This window comes from Anomaloglossus baeobatrachus, chromosome 4 (genome assembly GCF_048569485.1).
Source record: "Anomaloglossus baeobatrachus isolate aAnoBae1 chromosome 4, aAnoBae1.hap1, whole genome shotgun sequence".
Taxonomy (NCBI): domain Eukaryota; kingdom Metazoa; phylum Chordata; class Amphibia; order Anura; family Aromobatidae; genus Anomaloglossus; species Anomaloglossus baeobatrachus.
This window is the reverse complement of record NC_134356.1, coordinates 336,192,438-336,213,745: the sequence shown is the minus strand read 5'-3', so window position 1 is coordinate 336,213,745 and position 21,308 is coordinate 336,192,438. Positions and strand designations below refer to the sequence as shown.

The 21,308-nt window shown below is 39.8% G+C and overlaps 1 protein-coding gene across 1 annotated transcript in view; it reads right to left on the bottom strand.

The window, feature by feature from the left end:
• Window positions 1-21,308, bottom strand: part of CPED1 (cadherin like and PC-esterase domain containing 1) — a 519,469-nt gene that overhangs the window by 30,719 nt on the left and 467,442 nt on the right. The window contains exons 18-20 of the mRNA XM_075345048.1: window positions 15,592-15,809; window positions 11,077-11,178; window positions 2,254-2,341 (exon numbers count right to left, since the gene is read on the bottom strand). Coding sequence (XP_075201163.1) covers window positions 2,254-2,341; window positions 11,077-11,178; window positions 15,592-15,809 — 408 coding nt within the window. The remainder of the gene's footprint in view (window positions 1-2,253; window positions 2,342-11,076; window positions 11,179-15,591; window positions 15,810-21,308) is intronic.

The window sequence follows — 21,308 nt, the reverse complement described above, 5'->3', positions numbered from 1 at the left end:
TGATGTCCATTTATCATTAAAAACCCATATCTTTGTGAAACGTATTCGTATGCATATGAATCATGTTGCTGTATGTTTTCAGTGATATTCTAAACTTATAACATTGGTTAAAGGATGTATTTGTAGTTTCACATTTTTATTTTTGTTGTAGAAGGTTTACAGGGTACAACGCATTCCACAATTTGGATTAATGACTGGCTCACGCAACTTCTTAATGTTCACAGGGGCACTTTGCACACTGCGACATCGCAGGTGCGATGTCGGTGGGGTCAAATTGAAAATGACGCACTTCCGGCATCGCATGCGACATCGCAGTGTGTAAAGGCTGGATGATACGATTAACGAGCGCAAAAGCGTCGTAATCGTATCATCGGTATAGCGTCGGCGTAATTCATAATTACGCTGACGCAATGGTCCGATGTTGTTCCTCGCTCCTGCGGCAGCACACATCGCTGTGTGTGAAGTCGCAGGAGCGAGGAACGTCTCCTACCGGCCTCACTGCGGCTTCCGTAGGATATGCGGAAGGAAGGAGGTGGGCAGGATGTTTACATCCTGCTCATCTCCGCCCCTCCGCTCTGATTGGCCGCCTGCCGTGTGACGTCGCAGTGACGCCGCACGACCCGCCCCCTTAACAAGGAGGCGGGTCGCCGGCCACAGGGACGTCGCACGGCAGGTGAGTGTGTGTGTGAAGCTGGCGTAGCGATAACTTTCGCTACGCCAGCTATCACCACATATCGCTGCTGCGACGGGGGCGGGCACTATCGCACTCGGCATCGCAGCATCGGCCTGCGATGTCGTAGTGTGCAAAGCCCGCCTCAGTCTTACCAACAATGTATAACTAACTATCAGAGAGTTCACGTGTCCACAACAGGACAGTCCCACCTCTACTATAACTCCTGTTACCCTTTCACTTGAGATCTGTCTCTTCATTTTTGTTAGTGGCAATTTCTGGCTATTCGTTATTCTTAATCAAGAGGCTTTGCAATTAGGCTGGTACATGATAACCTTAGTATTGCAGTCTTCTGGAGAAGTCTTCAAAGTACACTTTTATCTTACATACAATAATGGCCGAAAGTATTAACATCTTCAAATTGTTCAAGAAAATTAAGGAATTCTTCCAGAAAATGATTGCAATTACACATTTTACTATACACATGTTTATTTGCTTTGTGTGTACAACGCAAAAAAACAGAGGAAAATAATTGAATTTTGGACATAATTTCACACAAAACTCCAAATGAGTAGGACTAAATTGTTTGCACCTTTCTAAAATTGTGTGTAAACAACTTTGTTTCAAGCATGTGGTGCTCGATCAAACTCTCCTGTGGAAAGTAACATGAGTGGCTAATATGACAATCACACCTGAAACCAGATAAGGCCCTTTGCGTACGATGCTATGATGCAAGTTTATCATGAAGTTTGTTGCGATAATCTGTATGTCTATACTTATCCCAGTATTCTATGAGAAATCAGAAATACTGTGCACATGTTGCTTCTTTTTTCCTTGCAGCTTTTTTGGTGCAGAAAAAGAAGCAGCATGTCAATTGTTGGATCCCACTACTGACACAGAGACATAAAAAAGTTTGACTAAAGGTTGTACATGAGTAAGCCAATGTCCTTCTGGGAAAGCGAATAGTGGACAGATGAGACCAAGACAGCGTCTTTGTTAAAACATATTGTTCTATTATTTTCTGAAAACAGAAGGAAGCCAAGAAAGAAAAGAACACAGTTTGTGCTGTCAAATATGGTAGAGGTTCAAAGATGATTTGGGGTTCTTTTGCTGCCTCTGGCATTGGGTGCCTTGACTGTGTGCAAGTCATCATGAAATCTGAAGGATTTTGAGTCGCAGTGTAGTGCCCAGTATCAGAAAGCTGGGTTTGTATCCTAGGTCATGGGTTTTCAAGGAGGACAGTAACCCCAAATATACTTCAAGAAGCAACCTGAAATTGAAAGAATCAAAGGGTGCCAACAATTTTGTGTGGCCTATTTTGAGTGTTTTGTAGGAAATTATGTGCAATTTGCCTTTTTCTCTGTTTTTTTTTGTGTGTTACTCCAATACACACTAAGGAAAGATACATGTGTATAACAAAACATGTAATTTTCTGGGACATATACTTCATTTTCTGTAATGATTTCAAGGGTGCAAACACTTTCAGTTATAACTGTACATTGAAATGAAACTTTATTTTTTATACCTGTTGAGCAGAGCATAAAAAGGATGTTAAGTGTCAAACATTGTATTTTTACACTTACAGGTGACAGTGAACGGATTCCATGAATAGGAAGATGGAAACCCATCCCTATAGACTTAATAATTACCAATATATCCAATAGATTTTCCCTGGAGAAACATAATACAATAAATTCACAATTAAAAGATTAGACAAAAAAATGATCTACATTACACTCAGATCTTCCCAATATTTTTATCACAATGGGATGCAGTAGTCTTAGTTTTAAAACCCCCAAGTGAACCAATTTTTGTCGTAAAATAGAAAAATTTGACAGCCTCCATATACAGTGTTTTGTGAACGTATTCACCCCCTTGGCTTTTTACCTATTTTGTTACATTATAACCTGTGTTTAAATATTTTTGTAATTCAATTTGTGTGTGATGCATCAGCACTAAATAGTCTAAGTTCGGTGAAGTGAAGTGAGAAAAATATAGGAAAAAAATAAATGTATGGCTAAATTAAATAAAAATTGCCATGTGCATATGTATTCAACCCTTTTGCTACGAAGCCACTAACAATTTCTGGTGCAAGCAATTACCTTCATAATCACATGCTTAGTGAGCGAAGGTCCACCTGTGTGCAATGGTGTGTCACATGGTCTATCAGTATATACACACCTTTTCTGAATGGCCACAGAGGCTGCAACAGCATTAAGCAAGAGGCAACACTAACCAAAGAAGATCATGAAGACCAAGAAGATCTCCAAACAAGTTGTTGAGACGTACAAGTCAATGTTAGGTCCTAAAAAAAAAAAATCACAATCTCTAATGATACCATGGAGCACCATCCAATCCATTATCATCAAATGGAAAGAAAAAAAACTACCAACAGATGGCTTCCCACTAAAACTCTCAGCCCGGGCAAGGAGGGCATTAATCAGAGAGGTAGCACATAGACTAAAGGTAACCCTGAAGGAGCTGCAGAGTTCCCAAGCAGAGACTGGAATATCTGTCCATGCAAGCACAATAAACCGTACAGTCCGTAGAGCTGGCCATTATGGATCAGTGGCCAGGAAATAACCTTTCACTTACAGATGAAAATAAGCCTCATTTTCATTTTGCCACAACACATGTGGGATACTTCTCAAATGTATGGGGGAAGGTGCTGTGGTCAGATAAGACCAAAATTGAACTTTTTGGCCACCAAGGTAAACACTATGTCTAGCTCCAAACCAACACAGGTTATGTCCTCATCCCAAGAACACCATCTCCTCAGTGAAACATGGTGATAGCAAGGATCATGCTGTGTGGATGTTTTTCAGCAGCAGGAATACGGAAAATGGTCCAAGTCAAGGGAAAGATGGATGGTGGGAAATACAGGGAAATTCTTGAGAAAAATCTGTTTCAGCCTGTTAGGGATTTGAGACTGGGAGGGAGGTTCACCTTCCAACAAGACAATGACCCAATGTATACTGTTAAAGCAAGTGTTATACACACTGAAGTGCACACATGGTAAATAATGTAAAATAAGGTCTTCATTAAAACTACTGCACCCGACCCACCCGGCCCCTGATGTGCAGTCCTTAAAGCCCCCATGTGCAGACTGTCCTATTTGTTGTTTACTTCACAATAAAATGAAAATCAAATGTTCACAGTTGTAGGCATGTTCGTTACATAAACTAATGCAAACCCTCAAAAAAAACAGTGAAATTCTAGGTTGTGAGGTAGCAAAACACAAAAAATGTCAAAGGGGGTAAATACTTTTGCAAGGCACTATAGGTGTCAATAAATGTGAAAAACAATGATGATCGTTTTAACCTCTCAAGGGTCTTTATCAACTAACCTGAAGAAAACCTGTCATCGGATTCATATCAATGATCTGACATGTCAGATAAAATATACTTTAGAAATCCGACTGGCGACCATAACCAGAGACAATACTATTTCAGCGTCACCTTCCGGCTGACTCTTCTCAGCGCTTCTAAAGTTTATTGACAGGTCTCTCCCCATATACACAGGAGGGAAAGACAGGTCAATCTCCTAGACCAGTGATGGGGCAAGCCGTCTGAGGGTAAAGCCAGACTGGTGTGATCTACGGATATTGGATCTTTTCTCTGAAATGCCAGAGCATTTCAGCAAAAAATATACCTGGTTACCATCGTGCAGCAAGGCTCTAATTCATACTACCTGTGGTTTGTGCAGCATAAATCAGATGACAGATTTCCTTTAACAATGGCAAAGAGATGAAGCATTGCATTTTTGTCATGTTGGAGGAATGGATAATCACATAATCCTTTCTGTTATTTTGGAATAAGATTAGTCTAAAGACTTGACAAAGACCAAGACGTGTTAAGGGTTCAAACATAGTCATATTCAGGATCCATTTAATTCACACTTCAAATACCACCAGGTCCATAAGACCTTACCAGCAGAAAATCTATTTATTATAGTAAGCATTTCACTTATAAAATAAAAATTATAGAAGCAAATTTCTAGCAGATAGAGTGCATAATAGAAACATTTCAACTAATAAACTGATACCTGATTGCCACACAAGTACCGTATTTTTCATTTTATAAGATTCACCGGATTATAAGACACACTCCAAATTTAGAGGTGAAAAATAGGAATCAAATAGTTTTTAATGATAAAATGAGCATCCGTTTTACAATCGTAGTATAATATCTCACCAGGGGGGAGCGGCGGTGTTGGTGCGGCTCAGGAGGGTCACAGGAGGCAGGGTAGGTGATGCTGCAGGGTATTGCAGCTCAGGAGGGTCAGTGGAAGGAGGGTCAGCAATACTGTGGGCTTAGGGGTGTTGCGGCGGCAGGCGTCATTCATCTGCCGGAGGACTGTGGGCTCCATTGATGTGCCCGTGGTTGACGAGATTGACTTCAAGAAAATGGCGGCGTGTATGCAGATAGGATGTCACAGCCATTTTCTTGAAGTCCATTGTCAATGGAGCCCGCAGCCCGCTGTCAGATCAATGGTGCTTGCCGCATTGCCAACCATCCAGGCTCCAGATCCTGAAAAATGAGAAGGCTATGGGTCTCAAAAAATGGTGCCAAAAGCGTTACTCTGTTTTTGGACAAACTTCTGAATTTTTTTTCACCCCTTAGATAAAAATAAAAGTATATAAGTTTGGTATCTAGGAACTTGTACAGACCTGAGACTTCACACTGACACATTAGTTTTACCATATATTGAATATGGTAAATAAAAAATCCAAAAACAATCATGCAGTTGCACTTTTCTTGCAATTTCACCGCAGTTGGAATTTTTTACCTGTTTTCCAGTACACTAAATGGTAAAACTAATGGTTTCATTCCAAAGTACAACTTGTCCTGCAAAAAACAAGCCCCATATGGCAATGTTGATGGAAAACCAAAAAAGTTATGGCTCTCAGAAGAAGGGAGGAAAAAACTAAAATGAAAAACTTAAAATCGCCTGGGGGTAAAGGGTTTAACATGATTAGAGCAGATTTATGTTCATTTGGTGTTGAAGAGGTTAAGAATTCTTTTTTTATTCTAATGAGATTACATATAGCTCTAATTTCAGCTGGTGCACCTTGCTGCCACTCCCTTTCATTATTTAAACTCACTCTCCCATGAGCCAGTTATAATTCTTCTAGGCTGACTTTCCAGGAGAAATTGACCGTTTGGAAGCAGTGGAGTTCCATTTGTTATTTTATTCCCACTTATTTGTCTCTCTCCCAGTGTTCTTATTGTAGTAGTAAGACCATCATCTTGTTGCCCAGCTCACTAGCTAGGGCTAGCCCAGGTATAGCCAGGGCTTAGGCACATGATCGTGCACGGGGGTAAGGACCCATTTAGGGACTATAGGAAGTGCAGGGTTCAGTCTCAGGTGAGTGTTTAGGGTTCACTCCTGCCGCCTCTCCCTATCATAAGGGCCCATTTTTCCCTGGTTTCTTCACTTCTTTTGCACCATGCGCTGGGTGTCTCTTCGCCCTGTCATGACAGACACTTAGTGAAAAATAATCAGCTTGTTAATAAAGGTGACTTATTACCAAGGTGCCATACAAAAAATATCTCTTGATGAGTAAAACCAATAAGCAGTCTCAAGACCTTCACAAAGTTATCGTGGCAAATCATGTTGATGGCATTGGTTACAGAAGAATTTCTAAACTATTGAAGGTTCCGGTGTTCACTGTTGGGGCCATGATCTGAAAAAGGAAAGAACATTCTTTTATCATAAACTAGCCATGCCCAGGTGCTCCCCACAAGATTTTTGACAGAGGAGCAAAACGAATTATCAGAAGACTTATCCAAAAGCCAATAACAATCTGTAGAGAGCTACACAAAGACCTGGAATCAGCAGGTACAAAAAGAAAACAATAAGAAATGCACTCAACCTCCATGGCATGTATGCATGCTCACCAGGCAAAACTCCATTGCTGAACAAAAAGTATGTTCAAGCATGTTTACAAATGCTCAAGAACATTTAGACAAGTCTGTGAAATACTGGGGGAATACTGTATAGTCTAGTCACATGACACCAAAATTGAACTCTTTGAAAGCAATACTATACACCATGTTTGGAGGTCAAAAGGCACTGCATATCATCCCCAAAATATCATACCAACAGTGAAGTTGAAGTTTGGAGGTGGGAACATCATGATTTTGGGCTGTTTTTAAGCATACATCACTGACAAACTTCAGACAATTGAAGGAAGGGTGAATGGATAAAAGTACTGAGAAATTCTTGATAAAAAATCTGCCAGGATGATGAAGATAAAATGAAGGTGGACATTTCAGAAAAACAATGATCCCAAACACACAGCCAAGCAAACTCTCAATTTGTTTCAGAGAACGAAAATATAGAAGCTGGAATGTCCCAGCCGATCACCTGACCAGAATCCATTAGAAAATTTAGAGTTCATAGACGGAGCTCATGGAACCTTCAGGATTCGAAGAGTGTTTGTGTGGAAGACTAGACCAAAATCACACATGAAAAATGCATGCCATTAGTTTGTCCATACTGGAGGCGCCTTGAAGCTGTCAACAGCAACAAATGGTTTTGTACATTGTATTAAATAAATTTGAGTAATCATAAATTAGTTTATTACACTTCCTTGTGTCATTTCTCATTATTACACATCACTATATTTATGGACATCTGTGGTTTGATTTCTTTGCCTTTGTGGATTAGATGAGTTGTTACCAACACCTGGTGAGAAATTAATTTTAATAGAATCTTTAGAAATATTTTTACTTAGAACATTGTTGAGCTGTTCAATCCTTATTTCACCTGATGTATTATTCTCATATTTACAAGTACTGTGTAATAACTTTAATTATCTTTAAAGGGGATCTGTTGACACATATAACCTATCTAACCTATTAATATGAGCATAATGGTTTTAGGTTGCTGAAAAAAGTTATATCTGTATATCTCATATCAGATGCCTAGTTGTGGATAAATCATCTTTTATCTCTTTATATAAATGAGCTCTTCCAGGCTATGGGGTGGATGCTGCCTGGAAGATAACTCTGCCTCCATAGAATATTATAAATAGATGGAGACATTACCAGTGTGGGACAAGTAACTGACACAGAACAGGAGAATTTAAATTTGTCTTCTTGGAAACACATTTTTTGCAGCTCCCGGAGCTCTGCTTCACTGCAACAATATTACAGCACTGTCTGCTTGTCAAATAGAAGCTGAAGTTGAGAGGCACCTGCAGAAGTGTCAGTTCTAATCACATATAGCTGTGCAGTGAGAGCAGAGAGTGGTCATTACACATCACACTGGTAACGCCCCTTTTATTTAAAATACTATCTGGAGGCGGAGTTATCTTCCAGGCAGCATCCACCCCATAGCCTGGAAGAGCTCATTTAAATAAAATGATAAAAGAAGATTTATCCACAACTAGGCTTCTGATATGAGGCAGACAGGTATGGCTTTTTTAAGCATTTTATAACCTGTATTCCCATAATAATAGTTTAAATAGATTAAATGTGGTTACAGATTCCCTTTACGCCCTTTAGGTGATTTTTTTTTTGTTTTTGTGCTTTCGTTCATTCCATTATTTCAAGAGCCATAACTTTTTTTTATTTTCTATCGATATAGGTGTGCGGGTGCTTGTTTTTTGTAGAATGAGTTGTACTTTTGAATGACTCCATCCAATTTATCATATGATGCACCATATTTTTCGGACTATAAGATGCACTTTATTCCCTCAAAAGTTTATGGGAAAGTGATGGGTGTGTCTTATAGTCCGATGGCTGTGGGGAAGGGGGTGCGGTGCTGGTGGAGCAGGTCATTAGAGGCAGCAGCCGGCTGTAGCAGCACCTACCGTGCCCACTCATTAGCCTCATTTCATATGCACTGCATCCCAATGCCCATCATCTCTCAGCCCTGAAGCCGGCGCTGAGAGGTGGGCGGGATGATGGGTGGGGGGTGCGCGCATACTACACAGCCAGCCCGCGTGATCATCCCTGTCTCCTACAGCCTCAAGTGAACATGTGTGGCTATATTCACTTCTCCCAGCATTTCATCATCAGCGCAGTGGGCAGTGAATAAGTATACTCACTTGTCACCATTCCCTGTAGCAGCCGGCCCGCTTATGTGTGTGGAGAGCGATGCGCACAGCGATGACGTAATCGCGGTGCGCACGGCTCCACACAGGTCAGCGGCGCTGCTGCTGGCACAGAGAGGAAGATGAATGATGCTGTGTGGAGTGAGGAAAGGTGAATATAAACCTTTATGTTTTTATGTGTGCCACAGTATGCAGGCCATATACCAGGATGAGGGCTATACCAGGATGGGGGACATATATACAAGGATGGGGCTAATATACAAGGCAGGATGATCATTACCAGGATGGGGTACCCTAGTAGAGAATTTGGGGACATTAGCCCCATAACAGTGTCAGCAGCAGATCCTCGCCCCATAACAGTGTGCCATGAACACATTTTTTGCTTAAAATTTTATTTTCCTATTTTCCTCCTCTAAAACCAGGGTGCATCTTATGGTCCAGTGCGTCTTATAGTCCGAAAAATATGGTAATACAAAGCAGGAAAATATTCCAAAAGTGTTGAAATAGCAAAAAAGTGAAATTCTGCAATTGTTTTGAGTTATTTATTTCCAGAGTTCATTTTACCATAAAATTAACCTACCAGTATGATTCTCCAGTTAAATACAATTACATAGATACACAATATGTATAGTTTTTGTTTTATTTAAGTGTGGTGAAAAAAAAATTTAGTAATTTTGAAAAAAAATCTTGTTTGTGGTTTAACTTTCTAAAAGCATTTTCAGTTTTTGGGAAATTAAGTTATGTGAAGGCTTGTTTTTGTGCCCCAAGCTGATGTTTTTTATTGATATATTTTGGGTTATATTTGATGCATTATTCATTTGTTATTACATTTTTTTCTGTTTTTGCAGTGGGTGAAAAACTGCAATTTTGACATTTTGATTTACGCTGTTCACAGATTAGATTAACTTATTTTATATTTTGATAGATATTACTTTTAAGAATGGAGTAATATCAAATATGTGTATTTTTATATTTCTTAATTTTTAATGTGGTAAAAAAGGGATGATTTTAACTTGGCTTTCATAGGAGTATTGAGATGACAAACAAAGGGGTCATCAGCTGACCCCTGACTGTCACAACGACACATTGTCATCCCACGATCACGTCATGGGAGCTTCGCTGAGGGTTGAGAACAGCGGACCACCTTGTCAGCACGCATTAAATGCCGCTGTCAGAGATAGTAACATATACATAGTTACATAGGTTGAAAAAAGGCCTAGGTCCACCTAGTTCAAATTTTCTCCACCAACTATTCAATTTTTTTTTTTTACTAAACTATTTATATAACCCACAATGTTATGTGTACTGAGGAAATCATCAAGCCATTTTCTAAAAGCTACCATATTTTTAGCCATTATTACTAGGGATGATCGAATACCTCAAATATTCGGCTTCGCGAATATTTGCCGAATAGGTCACCGCTATTCAACAATTCGCGAATATTCGATGCGCAATGTAAGTCTATGGGAAATCCGAATAACAACTATTCGGAACTATTCGGGCTTCCCATAGACTTACATTGCGCATCGAATATTTGCATAGCGGCGACCTATTCGGCGGATATTCACGAAGCCGAATATTTGAGGTATTTGATCATCCCTAATTATTACCTCTTGTGGTAGGGCATTCCACAGTCTGACTGTTCTAACTATAAAGAACCCTTTCCTAGTTAGCTGCCGGAATCGCATTTCTTCCAGCTGCAATGAGTGCCCCTTCTTGTCCTTAGTATTGTCTTTGGAATTAATGAGCTATGTACCAATCCTTTACATTGACCACACATGTATTTATACATATAAATGAGGTCTCCTCTAAGATGTCTTTATTTTAAGCTAAACAAGCCCAACAGTTCCAACCTTTCATTATATAGGAGGCCTAACATGCTTTGTAATAGGTTAACAACCACGGGAGGAGCGCCGCTCCACCTGTGGCTGTTAGAGCCACATATTGGCTGACATGTGTAGGGAAAGATGTGGGCTTGGCGTGTGAGCCCACATCAAAGGCAGGGAAAAGATGTATGACAGGCATAGCAGGTCATGGATCATTAAGGGGTTAAATAATTTTTCTAAATTACATTACTTTGCTCAGACAGCAGCGTGCTTTGCTGCCTCCTACATTTCTGTCTCCAGCGCTGTAGAATGTAATGTGTACAGTACTGTAGACGGAGACCTCGAAGGCTGCACAGACCTCTGCCAGTCCAAGTTGCAAGTTATTTAGAAAAACAATTATAGTCTAAGACCTGCAATATTAGATTTTTTCGGCAAGTCTGGAGGTACAGGTTAAAGCCTACTATGTACTCAGACTCGGCAAGAACATAATTCCATCTTGTTCTTCAACTTGCTGTTACCTCTTCAGCACTCTTTGAATAATCTGTAGATGATCCGAGTTGAGCCATTGTACTCCACCTACAACAAGTATGGTCTGATTTGTATTCTGAAGAGGATGAGACCTAAGAGAAAAATAAAAGTCAGTTCCTTTATATCACATTATATATGCCGTGCCAATTCACAACTGGTTTATTCGCTGCAAGTGGAAATGTTGTATTGATTGTTGTGAAAAACAAACATTTGAATTAAAAAAAAGGAAGTTGTGCTCTTTTATGTAAGTAAAGTGTAATTAATATATACCTTTACCAATAAGTATATTTTTGAATAGCAATTTGCTACAAATATAAATGTTGATATTGTAGCCTTCAGTATTTGGTGCATACTGATGCTGGGTATTTTGACTATTCAAAAAAAATGCAGCGTCTTACAATTCTAACAAAGTGGATGGGATTCATAAATCTTCTGGCATTGTGCTTCTCTTTTTACTCAGGGTAAAGAGACCTGCATTTCATTTTTGAAATCTGCAACATGTCAGTTTTTCTTCCGAGTGTTAATTTTTATTTCCAGAAATGTTTGCATTAGATGTGGAAAACCCAAAGGTAAAAAACATAGGAGCATTTTTAGTGAGAATTGCACTAAAAATGCATCTAAATGCAAACGTGATTGTATCCAATGTCGAACTGGGGAGCAAATGGCCCATCAGTGATACCACAGCTCACCTACATTGAATACTTCCTGACCCTTTTTTCCTAAAGTTTGCTATGCTTCCATATAATAATAAAATGATAGCTTGTTAATGAATGAATAAATACTGCTTTTGTCATATGAAGAGAAAAATCACATGACTAAAGGCCGCTTTACACGCTACGATATATCTAACGATATGTCGTCGGGGTCACGTCGTTAGTGACGCACATCCGGCCTCGTTTGAAATATCGTAGCAAGTAACACAAATAAGCGACTGCAAACGAGCAAAAATACTCACCTTATCGTTGCTCGCTGACACGTCGTTCATTTTCAAAAAATTGAACGTCCTTCTGTGCTCCAGTTGTTCATCGTTCCCGAGGCAGCACATGTCGCTCCGTGTGACACCCCGGGAATGACGAACACAGCTTACCTGCGGCCGCCGGCAATGCGGAAGGAAGGAGGTGGGCGGGATGTTTACGTCCCGCTCATCTCCGCTTCTATTGGCCGGCCGCTGTGTGACGTCGCTGTGACGCCGAACGTTCCTCCCCCTTCAGGAAGAGGATGTTCGCGGCCCACAGCGAGGTCGTTCGGGAGGTAAGTACGTGTGACGGGGGTTACCGAGTTTGTGCGACATGGGCAACAAATTGCCTGTATCGCACAAACGATGGGGGCGGGTGCGATCACACATGTGAACGCACGATAAATTGATACGTGTAAAGCGTCCTAAAGACATCAGGTTCAGAAGAATTGAATGAACAAGCCGAAGAGGAACACCAGCAACCCAATGGTGGTATACTATCCAGATAACAACAGAGAAGACCCTGGTGGACCTATTTAGGTTTGCGCAAAATTGATCTTTCTACAGAGTGTTTCTCCATTAAGTTCCCGTGGCTCAAGATGAAGCCGAAGGCTGTTCAAAAAAGAAAAAAAATGTTGGCCATACAAAGCCTAAACTTCTTTTTAAAGCTAAATTCCTTTAAGTATCGAAAACAAAGAAGTTTTATTGAAAACATGGCATATCAAAAAGAGACAAAAACCGCTGTGTATGTAAAAAACACATTCAAAACTGAAAAAATGCAAGTAACCCTAATTTAGTTAATACAGTACATATAAAAAGTCTACACACCTCTGTTAAAATGGCAAGTTTTTATCATGTAAAAATATCATACCAAGAAAAATAATTTTAGAACTTTTTCCACCTCTAATATCACCTATAAGCTGCATAGTTCAATTGACAAATCAACCTAAATATTTTCAGGTAAGAAAAAAGAGTGAACTATATTCTATACTAGCATTGTAATTGTGTGAATATGCAAACCCTTGATCTAATACTTTGTTGAAATACCCTTTGAATTGAAGACAACATTCATTATTTTTTTGGGTAGGAGTCTATCAGCATGGCCCATCTACAACTGGCAATTTTTTCCCAATTTGTCTTGCAGTAGCATTCCAAGTCTGTCATATTGTGATGGCATCTCCTCTGTACAGCCCTCTTCAGGTCAACCTACTCAATTGGATTCCATTCTGGGCTCTGGTTGGACTATTACAAAACATTGATCTTCTGTTGAAGGGATTCTTTTGTTGACTTGGAGGCATGCTTAGGATCTTTGTTGTGCCAAAAGGTGACATTTCTTTTCCTTTTCAGCTTTTTAGAAAAAACTTTAAGGTTTTGTTGCAAAATCACTGATATTTGGAATGGTTCTTAATTCCTCCTATCTTGACTAAAAGCCCAGTTGCAACAGTTATAAAACAGCCTGAAAGCATAATGCTGCCTCCATCATGCTTCACTGTGGTAATGGTGTTCTTTTGCTAATGTGCAGTCTTAGCATTGCGCTAAATATACTTTTTGTTATTATGGCCAAAAAGTTAAACCTTAGTCTCATCAGACCAGAACAAATTTTCCCACATGCTTTTGGCAGACTTCATTTACATTTTTAGATTTAAAAAAAAGGCTTTCCTCTTGCCACTCTACTCTAAAAACTACAGATACAAAAAATACTGGAGATTGTTGTCTCACGTAGTATACATCAAGTACTTGCCAGAAAATCCTGCCTCTCCTGTAATGATACTATAGGCCTCTTTATAGCTTTACTGGTCTACTTTCTTTTTGCCTTTTCATTCATTTTTGAAGGACATCCAGTTCTAGGTAATGTCACTTTTGTGCCAAATTTAGGACACTTCTTGATGACCATCTTCCCATTGTTCCATGTTATATCTATTGACTTGGATACAAAAATTGTACCCCTCTCCTGACTAATAACTTTTAACAATGATGAAGAACAACAGAAGATGTGTTCACTCCATGCTGCTGCTAAAGACTTTTCAAAGGAAGATCAAGGACACACCAGTGGAGATGAGCGGTTTTAATTCAATGCATTTCAAAGCCACTACAAACTTCTGTTTCAGGAAAGGAACTACGGTACTCACAGGCACAGTGCCTCTTAGTGCTCTTTCCTTTTAACAATTATATCCCTTTGCTGTGTTGTAAGCTGTTCATAGGCCATGCGTTTTGCTGTAAAATGAAATTAAAAAAATTGACAAAAAAATCCTACTAGAACAAATACAATTTATATGGAATTAATAATAAACACTGAAAAATAATAGCAGCTATGTACTGACTATCATTTAATATGAGTTTAAAAGAGAATGGGCTAATTGTGAGCACATCCATTGTTCACAGCTATGCAACATTATTATAATTTCTTTATTTTTATTTTCCCTCTCAAAAGGATTTCATTTTGTTTCTCCATGGATTTGTATAGATTATTGGTGTCACTAAAGGAGTAAAATTTCTGAAAAAATTATTATTGGTGTAATATTTTACATGACAAAAACCTGTAGGGATGGAGAAACTCTGCAGAAAGTCCACAGCATCAAAAATGAAGAAACTTCTCATCGTAGGAAGGTAGCTTAATAGTTTCTGAACATGCATTTCATGTTATTACATCATAAGTTGAGAGTTGAGAGTTGTGAAATGTACCTGATGGAACCGTGGTTAGCACTAAGTTTTGAAGGTTTCCGGTTAGTATTCTTTCTGGCTTCCATACTCCAAAATTACACCAATTGTTTTAGTTTAGTGATTTCAAAAGAGTGTGGACAGGGAAGCATTGGGGTAATAATACTCTCTATGGCCTCTGCCACACATCCGTGCCTCCGGCACGTGTTTGTCATTTTTTACACGTACCGGCGGCACGGAGACACTTTAACCAATGCTACCCTATTGTAGCAGGCACACACACGTAAAACCACACGGAACGTGTGTCCGTGTGCGTTTGTACGTGTGTGCGTTTTTGAAAGCGATGACATGTCCGTTTTTTCACCGGCAGCACGGGTGTCACACGGCCCGCACCCGCACCACACGGGTGTAGTGTGGATGCGGTCCCGTGTGACACGCGCCGGAGAAAACACACATGTCATTGAAAAAAAAACAAAACATTAACTCACCTTCTCCAGCCCTCCTGTCTCTGCCGCTGCTGCCTCTTGCTGCCGACCGCCGCTCATTATTCTCATTGAATATTCACTTCACTGCCTGGCAGCAGCAGCAGCGGGGAGACAGGAGGGCTGGAGACCGAGGATCAGCACCACGGACAGCAGCGCGGACATCAGGAAGGACCAGGTGAGTATAATAATTACCGATTCTACGTGTGCTATCGCGGATAGCACACGTAGAACACACGTGTCACGCACGTACCAGAGACACGTACTTACCTGCACGCAACACGCAGGGAAAATACGTGTCTCTCGGCACGTGCGTGAATTTCACGTGAGTGTGGCAGAGGCCTATAGCAGTGTGAAATATGTTGGTGTTAAATAAATAGTACACTTTATGAAATGAGGATCGTCTCTACCTTTTGATGAGTTTGACCAGTGCTTCTTCAAAAGTTGGTCGTTTTCTAATGTCAATCCAAAACTGTGGATAATAGGAGTAACTAATACTTGTTCTTCCACTATTTATGTTATAGAATTTCATGTCATGAGTCTTCTGCCAGTCTTCTAGACTTCCGTTTACTCTCTCCATCAGATAATACATCATTCCTCTGTTTGTGGAATCTCCAATGAAAATAATCTTGAAATTATTAAAATAAAACACCAAGATACATAATTACCCAAGGTTTGCAATGTAGACCAATTATCCCATATTTACAAAATAGTTTTCTGCAACACTGTTTTTCCATAAAGCTATTTTACGGAATTGGAAAAATGTGATACAATGAAACATGGCAAAGTTTATTCTTTCATTCATACATTCAAAATCTAACAGTAGCACTCTGCACAGCTGGGACAGTGTACAGAGCCTTAATATGAGTATAGGGATGTGGTGAATTTTTTTGCGCAGACTGGTGTGGGTTTATGCAGATTATGTTGGATTCCACTGCTGACTCTTGCTCTTCAGGTCTTCTAAATTCCTGTTTACACAGTACAGCTGAAATAATTATAGGGATATTGCATTTTTTGAAAGAATGAAGCATATCCTGTTATTAGTCGCAAGTAACTTTACTGTGAATATCCAAGCAAATAAGTCAACAAATCTGTTACAAAAACACAAATTGCAATAGAACCTGTATTAATAGAAACTTCTAATGCCAATAATGGTATCAAAGTGAAGACTGGAGAAAACGGGTTTAAAGCCGCGCTAGGAAACCACGAGCATGAATATAAATGAAATTGTTCTTTTATTTAGATCATTCCAACGCGTTTCGGAGACTCATCTGCCTCCTTCCTCAGGGAAAAAGATTCTTTTCCCTGAGGAAGGAGGCAGATGAGTCTCCGAAACGCGTTGGAATGATCTAAATAAAAGAACAATTTCATTTATATTCATACTCGTGGTTTCCTAGCGCGGCTTTAAACCCGTTTTCTCCAGTCTTCACTTTGATACCTTTGCTCTGACATGGGGCCGCTGCTGAACCACCTAAGCACTCATCCACATCTTCAAAGGGGTTGTGACTGGCACAACCCAGCCAGGTGAGTGCATTGCTCTTTTTTTCTTTTGCCCTGTAAATCGGGTACCCTATTGCGCTTTTTCTCTCCCACTACAGCTAATGCCAATAATGGAATTTTTTGCCTTAAAAAGTGCAACACAAAGCTCAACTGCATCCTGATTCTAATGATCAACTTTAAGGCAGTCATTTAGGTCCCCTTCACACGTCAGTGATTCTGGTACGTATGTTAGAGTTTTTATATGTACTAGAATCACAGACATATGCAGACACATTAAAATCAATGGGTCTGTGCTCGCATCAGTGATTTCTCACTGACGTGTTTCCATGTGGTGTACACGTGTGTCTGTGTGCTCTGAACGGAGATAAGTCCATTTTTTTCTGGCACCACTGATGTCCCATGGACCACACTATGGTGTGATCTGTGAAACACATACCAGAAAAACACGTACATTTAAAATATAAGGCTTTTTAAACTCACCCATCTCCAGCCGCTGTTGTCTTTGCTTCCAGGCCGGCTAATTATGCTCATGCATGTGCACTGCAGAGCCGAGTCGGAAGTAGCAGCAATGGGGAGACCGCAGTAGCCGGATATAGCATCACGGGAGACTTCAGCACTTCGGAGAGCAGTGGCATAGACAGGTGAGCATATGTGCCTGATCTCTATGTATTATCACGGATAGCACACGGAGAACACACATGTGCCAAAATCACGGCACACGGAGGGACATACACACCTTTATCATGCTAGTGAAAAACGTGTGTGTTTTTCACTGACGAGTAAACGGGGTCTTAGAGTGAGAAACCATGGAGTTCAAGGAACTCCAAGGCAAGACCCTTCAGGGGAAATAGTAGAAAGAATAGCTGCACATCCAAAGATCCTATGGAACGTAATGGTCTCCTACTTTCTTAAAGTGGTTGGACATCTATGTAGACAATTTATTTTACTAAAATGCATGTATTTTGGAAAAAAAATAATTTTTGCACTTGAGATTCAATACACATTTTTCACTGCTTGACTTTTACAAATTTTAATTTCTGCACTCAGTTAACCTCTATGTAGTCTGTGGCTACCAATCAGTTGAGAGAAGCTCAGAAAAAGACAGATAAAAAAAAAGTTGAAAACTTTCCAATATTTCCTGGAGGATTCAGCCATCAGCCATGAGGCAGTAGCAGCTGTTTGTTTTATTTCATGCCAGTGTAAAACAGCTAAACAGATGCAGCAGAACAGAGAATGTAGACTCAGAGATAACAGTGGAACAAGATAGAGATTTATCAACTATCCTGTTTTCCTGAAAAGAAGAGCTATCTTGAGAATAAGCCCTAGCATGATTTTTCTGGATTTTTTTTAGGATACTCGAAATATAAGCCCTGTTGTTCCAAAAATAAGCTGTAGATACACTTTATAAAGAAAAGTTATTTTAAATAGTGTCTAGGCAGCTATACATGTAAAAGAGTGAAAGCAATTGGTAAAAGAATGCAGTGGGTCAAAAAAATCTATGAGTTCCTATTCTTCGAACTCTATCCAGCAGATGGCTATGTTCACTCACTTAGAACTCTCATGGTCATGTTCTGATCTGGGAATCGTCTACTTTCCTACACCTACATAGGAGTTGTGCTTGTGATAATTCCACCAGGTGAGCATAATCAGCACTTACCCACTCTACCTCCATAAAGGTAGCACTCTATTGTGCTCTCTGTTCCCCATATCTAGATTTTTTAAAAAACTTTTCTGTTAAGACTATCAGGACTGAGGTAAAGAGAGAGATTGTCCACTCTCTCTTGTTAGTGCATTTTTCCCCCATACTGATCAACATTCCTGTTCATACAGTGGCTGCTAATAGAGGAACATGTGACAAGACAAATCCATCAGTCTCCACCAATTGTAAAAACTTGACATGTAAAACTGCTTTTCTTTTGGTGGAGTCACTTAGTCCTCTACCAGCAGTCATAGTATGGACAGAAGTGATGGTCAGTGTGTGAGGAAGCGGCAATAATAAGAGAAAGTGACAGACATCTTTACCTCAGATTCCATCCGTGGGCTCGTTTAGACTGTCTAATAGTTTATAACTCTTTTGTCAATCTTTTTATGGGCTCCTTTTCCCTGATTAATGGCCACAGACGACGTAGAAGTTAAATGTGCAGGGAAATAGAAAGCTTATAAAAGTCAAATAGTGAAAAATTTGTACTGAATCCCAAGTGCAAAAATGGTTTGTTGCTCAATTTGTCAGAAACGCTTCACTAACAAGAGTAAGTGGCCGATCTCTTCACCTGAGAATCCATCAGTGAGCCAATTCTGACAGTCTAACAGGAAAGTTTGTAACTTTTTAATGTGACTTTTCATGAGCTCTTTTCAGCTGATTCATTAAACGGGGGTATAGATTACATTAAAACTGCTGTCGGGGAATTTAACATTGATGACCTATCCGTGCTGGATTTTTTTTCTACCTATCTACAATTAACCTACTGGGACAGCCTATCATGGTTTCCGTGCACTGAACCTGGACTTGATATATGACCTGGTACGGTAGACTGAATTTTTTTTTCTTTTTTCACTATCCTTAGAAAAGGCCAGCAATGTCTGATCGGAGGGGTGTGAGCCCCAGCACCCTCAGCAATCAGCTGTTCCTGGTATTCCTGGCTGCCGGAACTACTCAGTTGTGGAGCAACACAATTGAATCAATAGGGAGTGGATAAGCAGTATCAAGATGCAGTCACTATTCCATTGACAGAGCTGTGCAGTTGTTCAGGCCGCCACCAGCACAGGAACCACTAATCAGCAAGGAGTGATGGATATCGCACTCCGGCAGGTCAGATATTGATGACCTATCCTAAAGATAAGTCATCGATGTATATCAGACAACCCCGTTAAAGTTGAATTTCCAAGTCTATGAGACAATATTTTCCCTTTGATTAAGCATGCTTGTTGCAGCATTGCAAGGTTTCTTAGCAGTAGTGTCTAGGGGAAAAATCATGATGGTGGGAAAGTGGAATATAGCAAAGTATAGAATCGTCCATAATGAATACTTCCTCCAGGCCTTCCTGGACTTCAAACTGGGACAACAATTCCTCCTACCATCAGGACAATGAACTTATTCTTGAAATGCAAGATTTTCTTTTTTGACACATATGAAAATGTTCTTTAGTTAATGAGTCTAAACATGAACCCCGTTGAACATTGAGAGTATAAATAAATGAAGTTTTAGTTCTTATTTTCAAGAAATATGTTCATATATCCACAAACTTGGATTCAACTTGACATTATGAGTTATCTAAAATAAATATTACTAATTCTATAATAAGGAATTGCCAGTGTGTAAAATTGAGGATTAATCAGTTGTCTGAAATGAAGAACTACTTTGTAGTTGTAGGGCTTATGTTTTCCTGGGGCCATAATGTCCAAATCAAAGGAAAAAATAATGGACGTGTACGGAAGAACAACTAATGAAGCGGACTGTTCCTTAACAAGCATTGTTATTTACTAATAAATGTTATCTGATCTGCCCACTGCTGTTTCTGGATCAATGCACATTAGGTTTTAAGTTTCATGGATTCATTTTTCCATCTTGATTTTGAGCTTCTTTGATAAACATAAGCACATGTGGTTCATTAACCAGCGTCCACAAAGTGGAATCTATTTGAATAATAAAGCTACACTTGTGCTCCAAGCTCACTCCAAGCACCATGAAAGAGTTAAATATGCAATGCTATGATAACACATAAGTGCATCCAACTCAATGTATTTACTAGCACAAGTTTATGTTAAATTTAAGTATACATTTCTAAATTGATCTAGATGACTATGGATGCGCTACGGACTTCATGTATGACAAACTGGCTTAATTTAAGAGGTTGCCCCTCAAAAATAGTTTTATAGTTTACTTGCTGGATATTAAGTATCTCACTGCCAAGAACCACATTGATTGGCAGAACTTTCTTCACCGGCGGGGAATTTATGTTCACGTTACAAAATGAAGAGGCACATCTGATGCCCAATTACCACTATTCATTCTATATGGGACTGTCGGAAAAAGCCAAAGGCAATGCTCAGAAGCCCCATAGAGAGTGAATGGAGCTCAAGGTGAGGGATAGAAGTTCCCCATTCTGCCCATTGAACTAGGTCCTAATAGTCAGACCCCTACCAATCAATATGCTGTCACCTATATTTTGGAGAGGTGATAACTTGACATTTGGGTTACGAGCTTATGTATTTTGGCCAAAATATGGACCAATACCTCACATTTATTATCATTTTACTGTATATCACTTTTATTGCACAATTTTTCGCAGGATGCAGCCGACCCTCTAGGGTGTCAGTCCTGTGTGCTAGTGCACGCAAATAGTGCTGGGCAGCCCGCCTGATCTAATAGAAGGGGCGTCATCAATAGGCTATAAGCCGGACACTGTGCATTGCGCATATCTGTGTGACTGGTGCCCTATGTAAAATCTCAGAGTGCATGTTTAATACCAGCAACCACCCCTTCCTTGATTTGGTAGGTTGAGAGTGGCTATCTCATTGGTATTCTGCACCTATTATCCCCACCCTTATCATGGGAGGCTGGCTACATCCTGCGAGTGCATTTGCCATTTTGACCTGAGTTGGCTGGCGGCTTTTTTCTGGTGAGCTT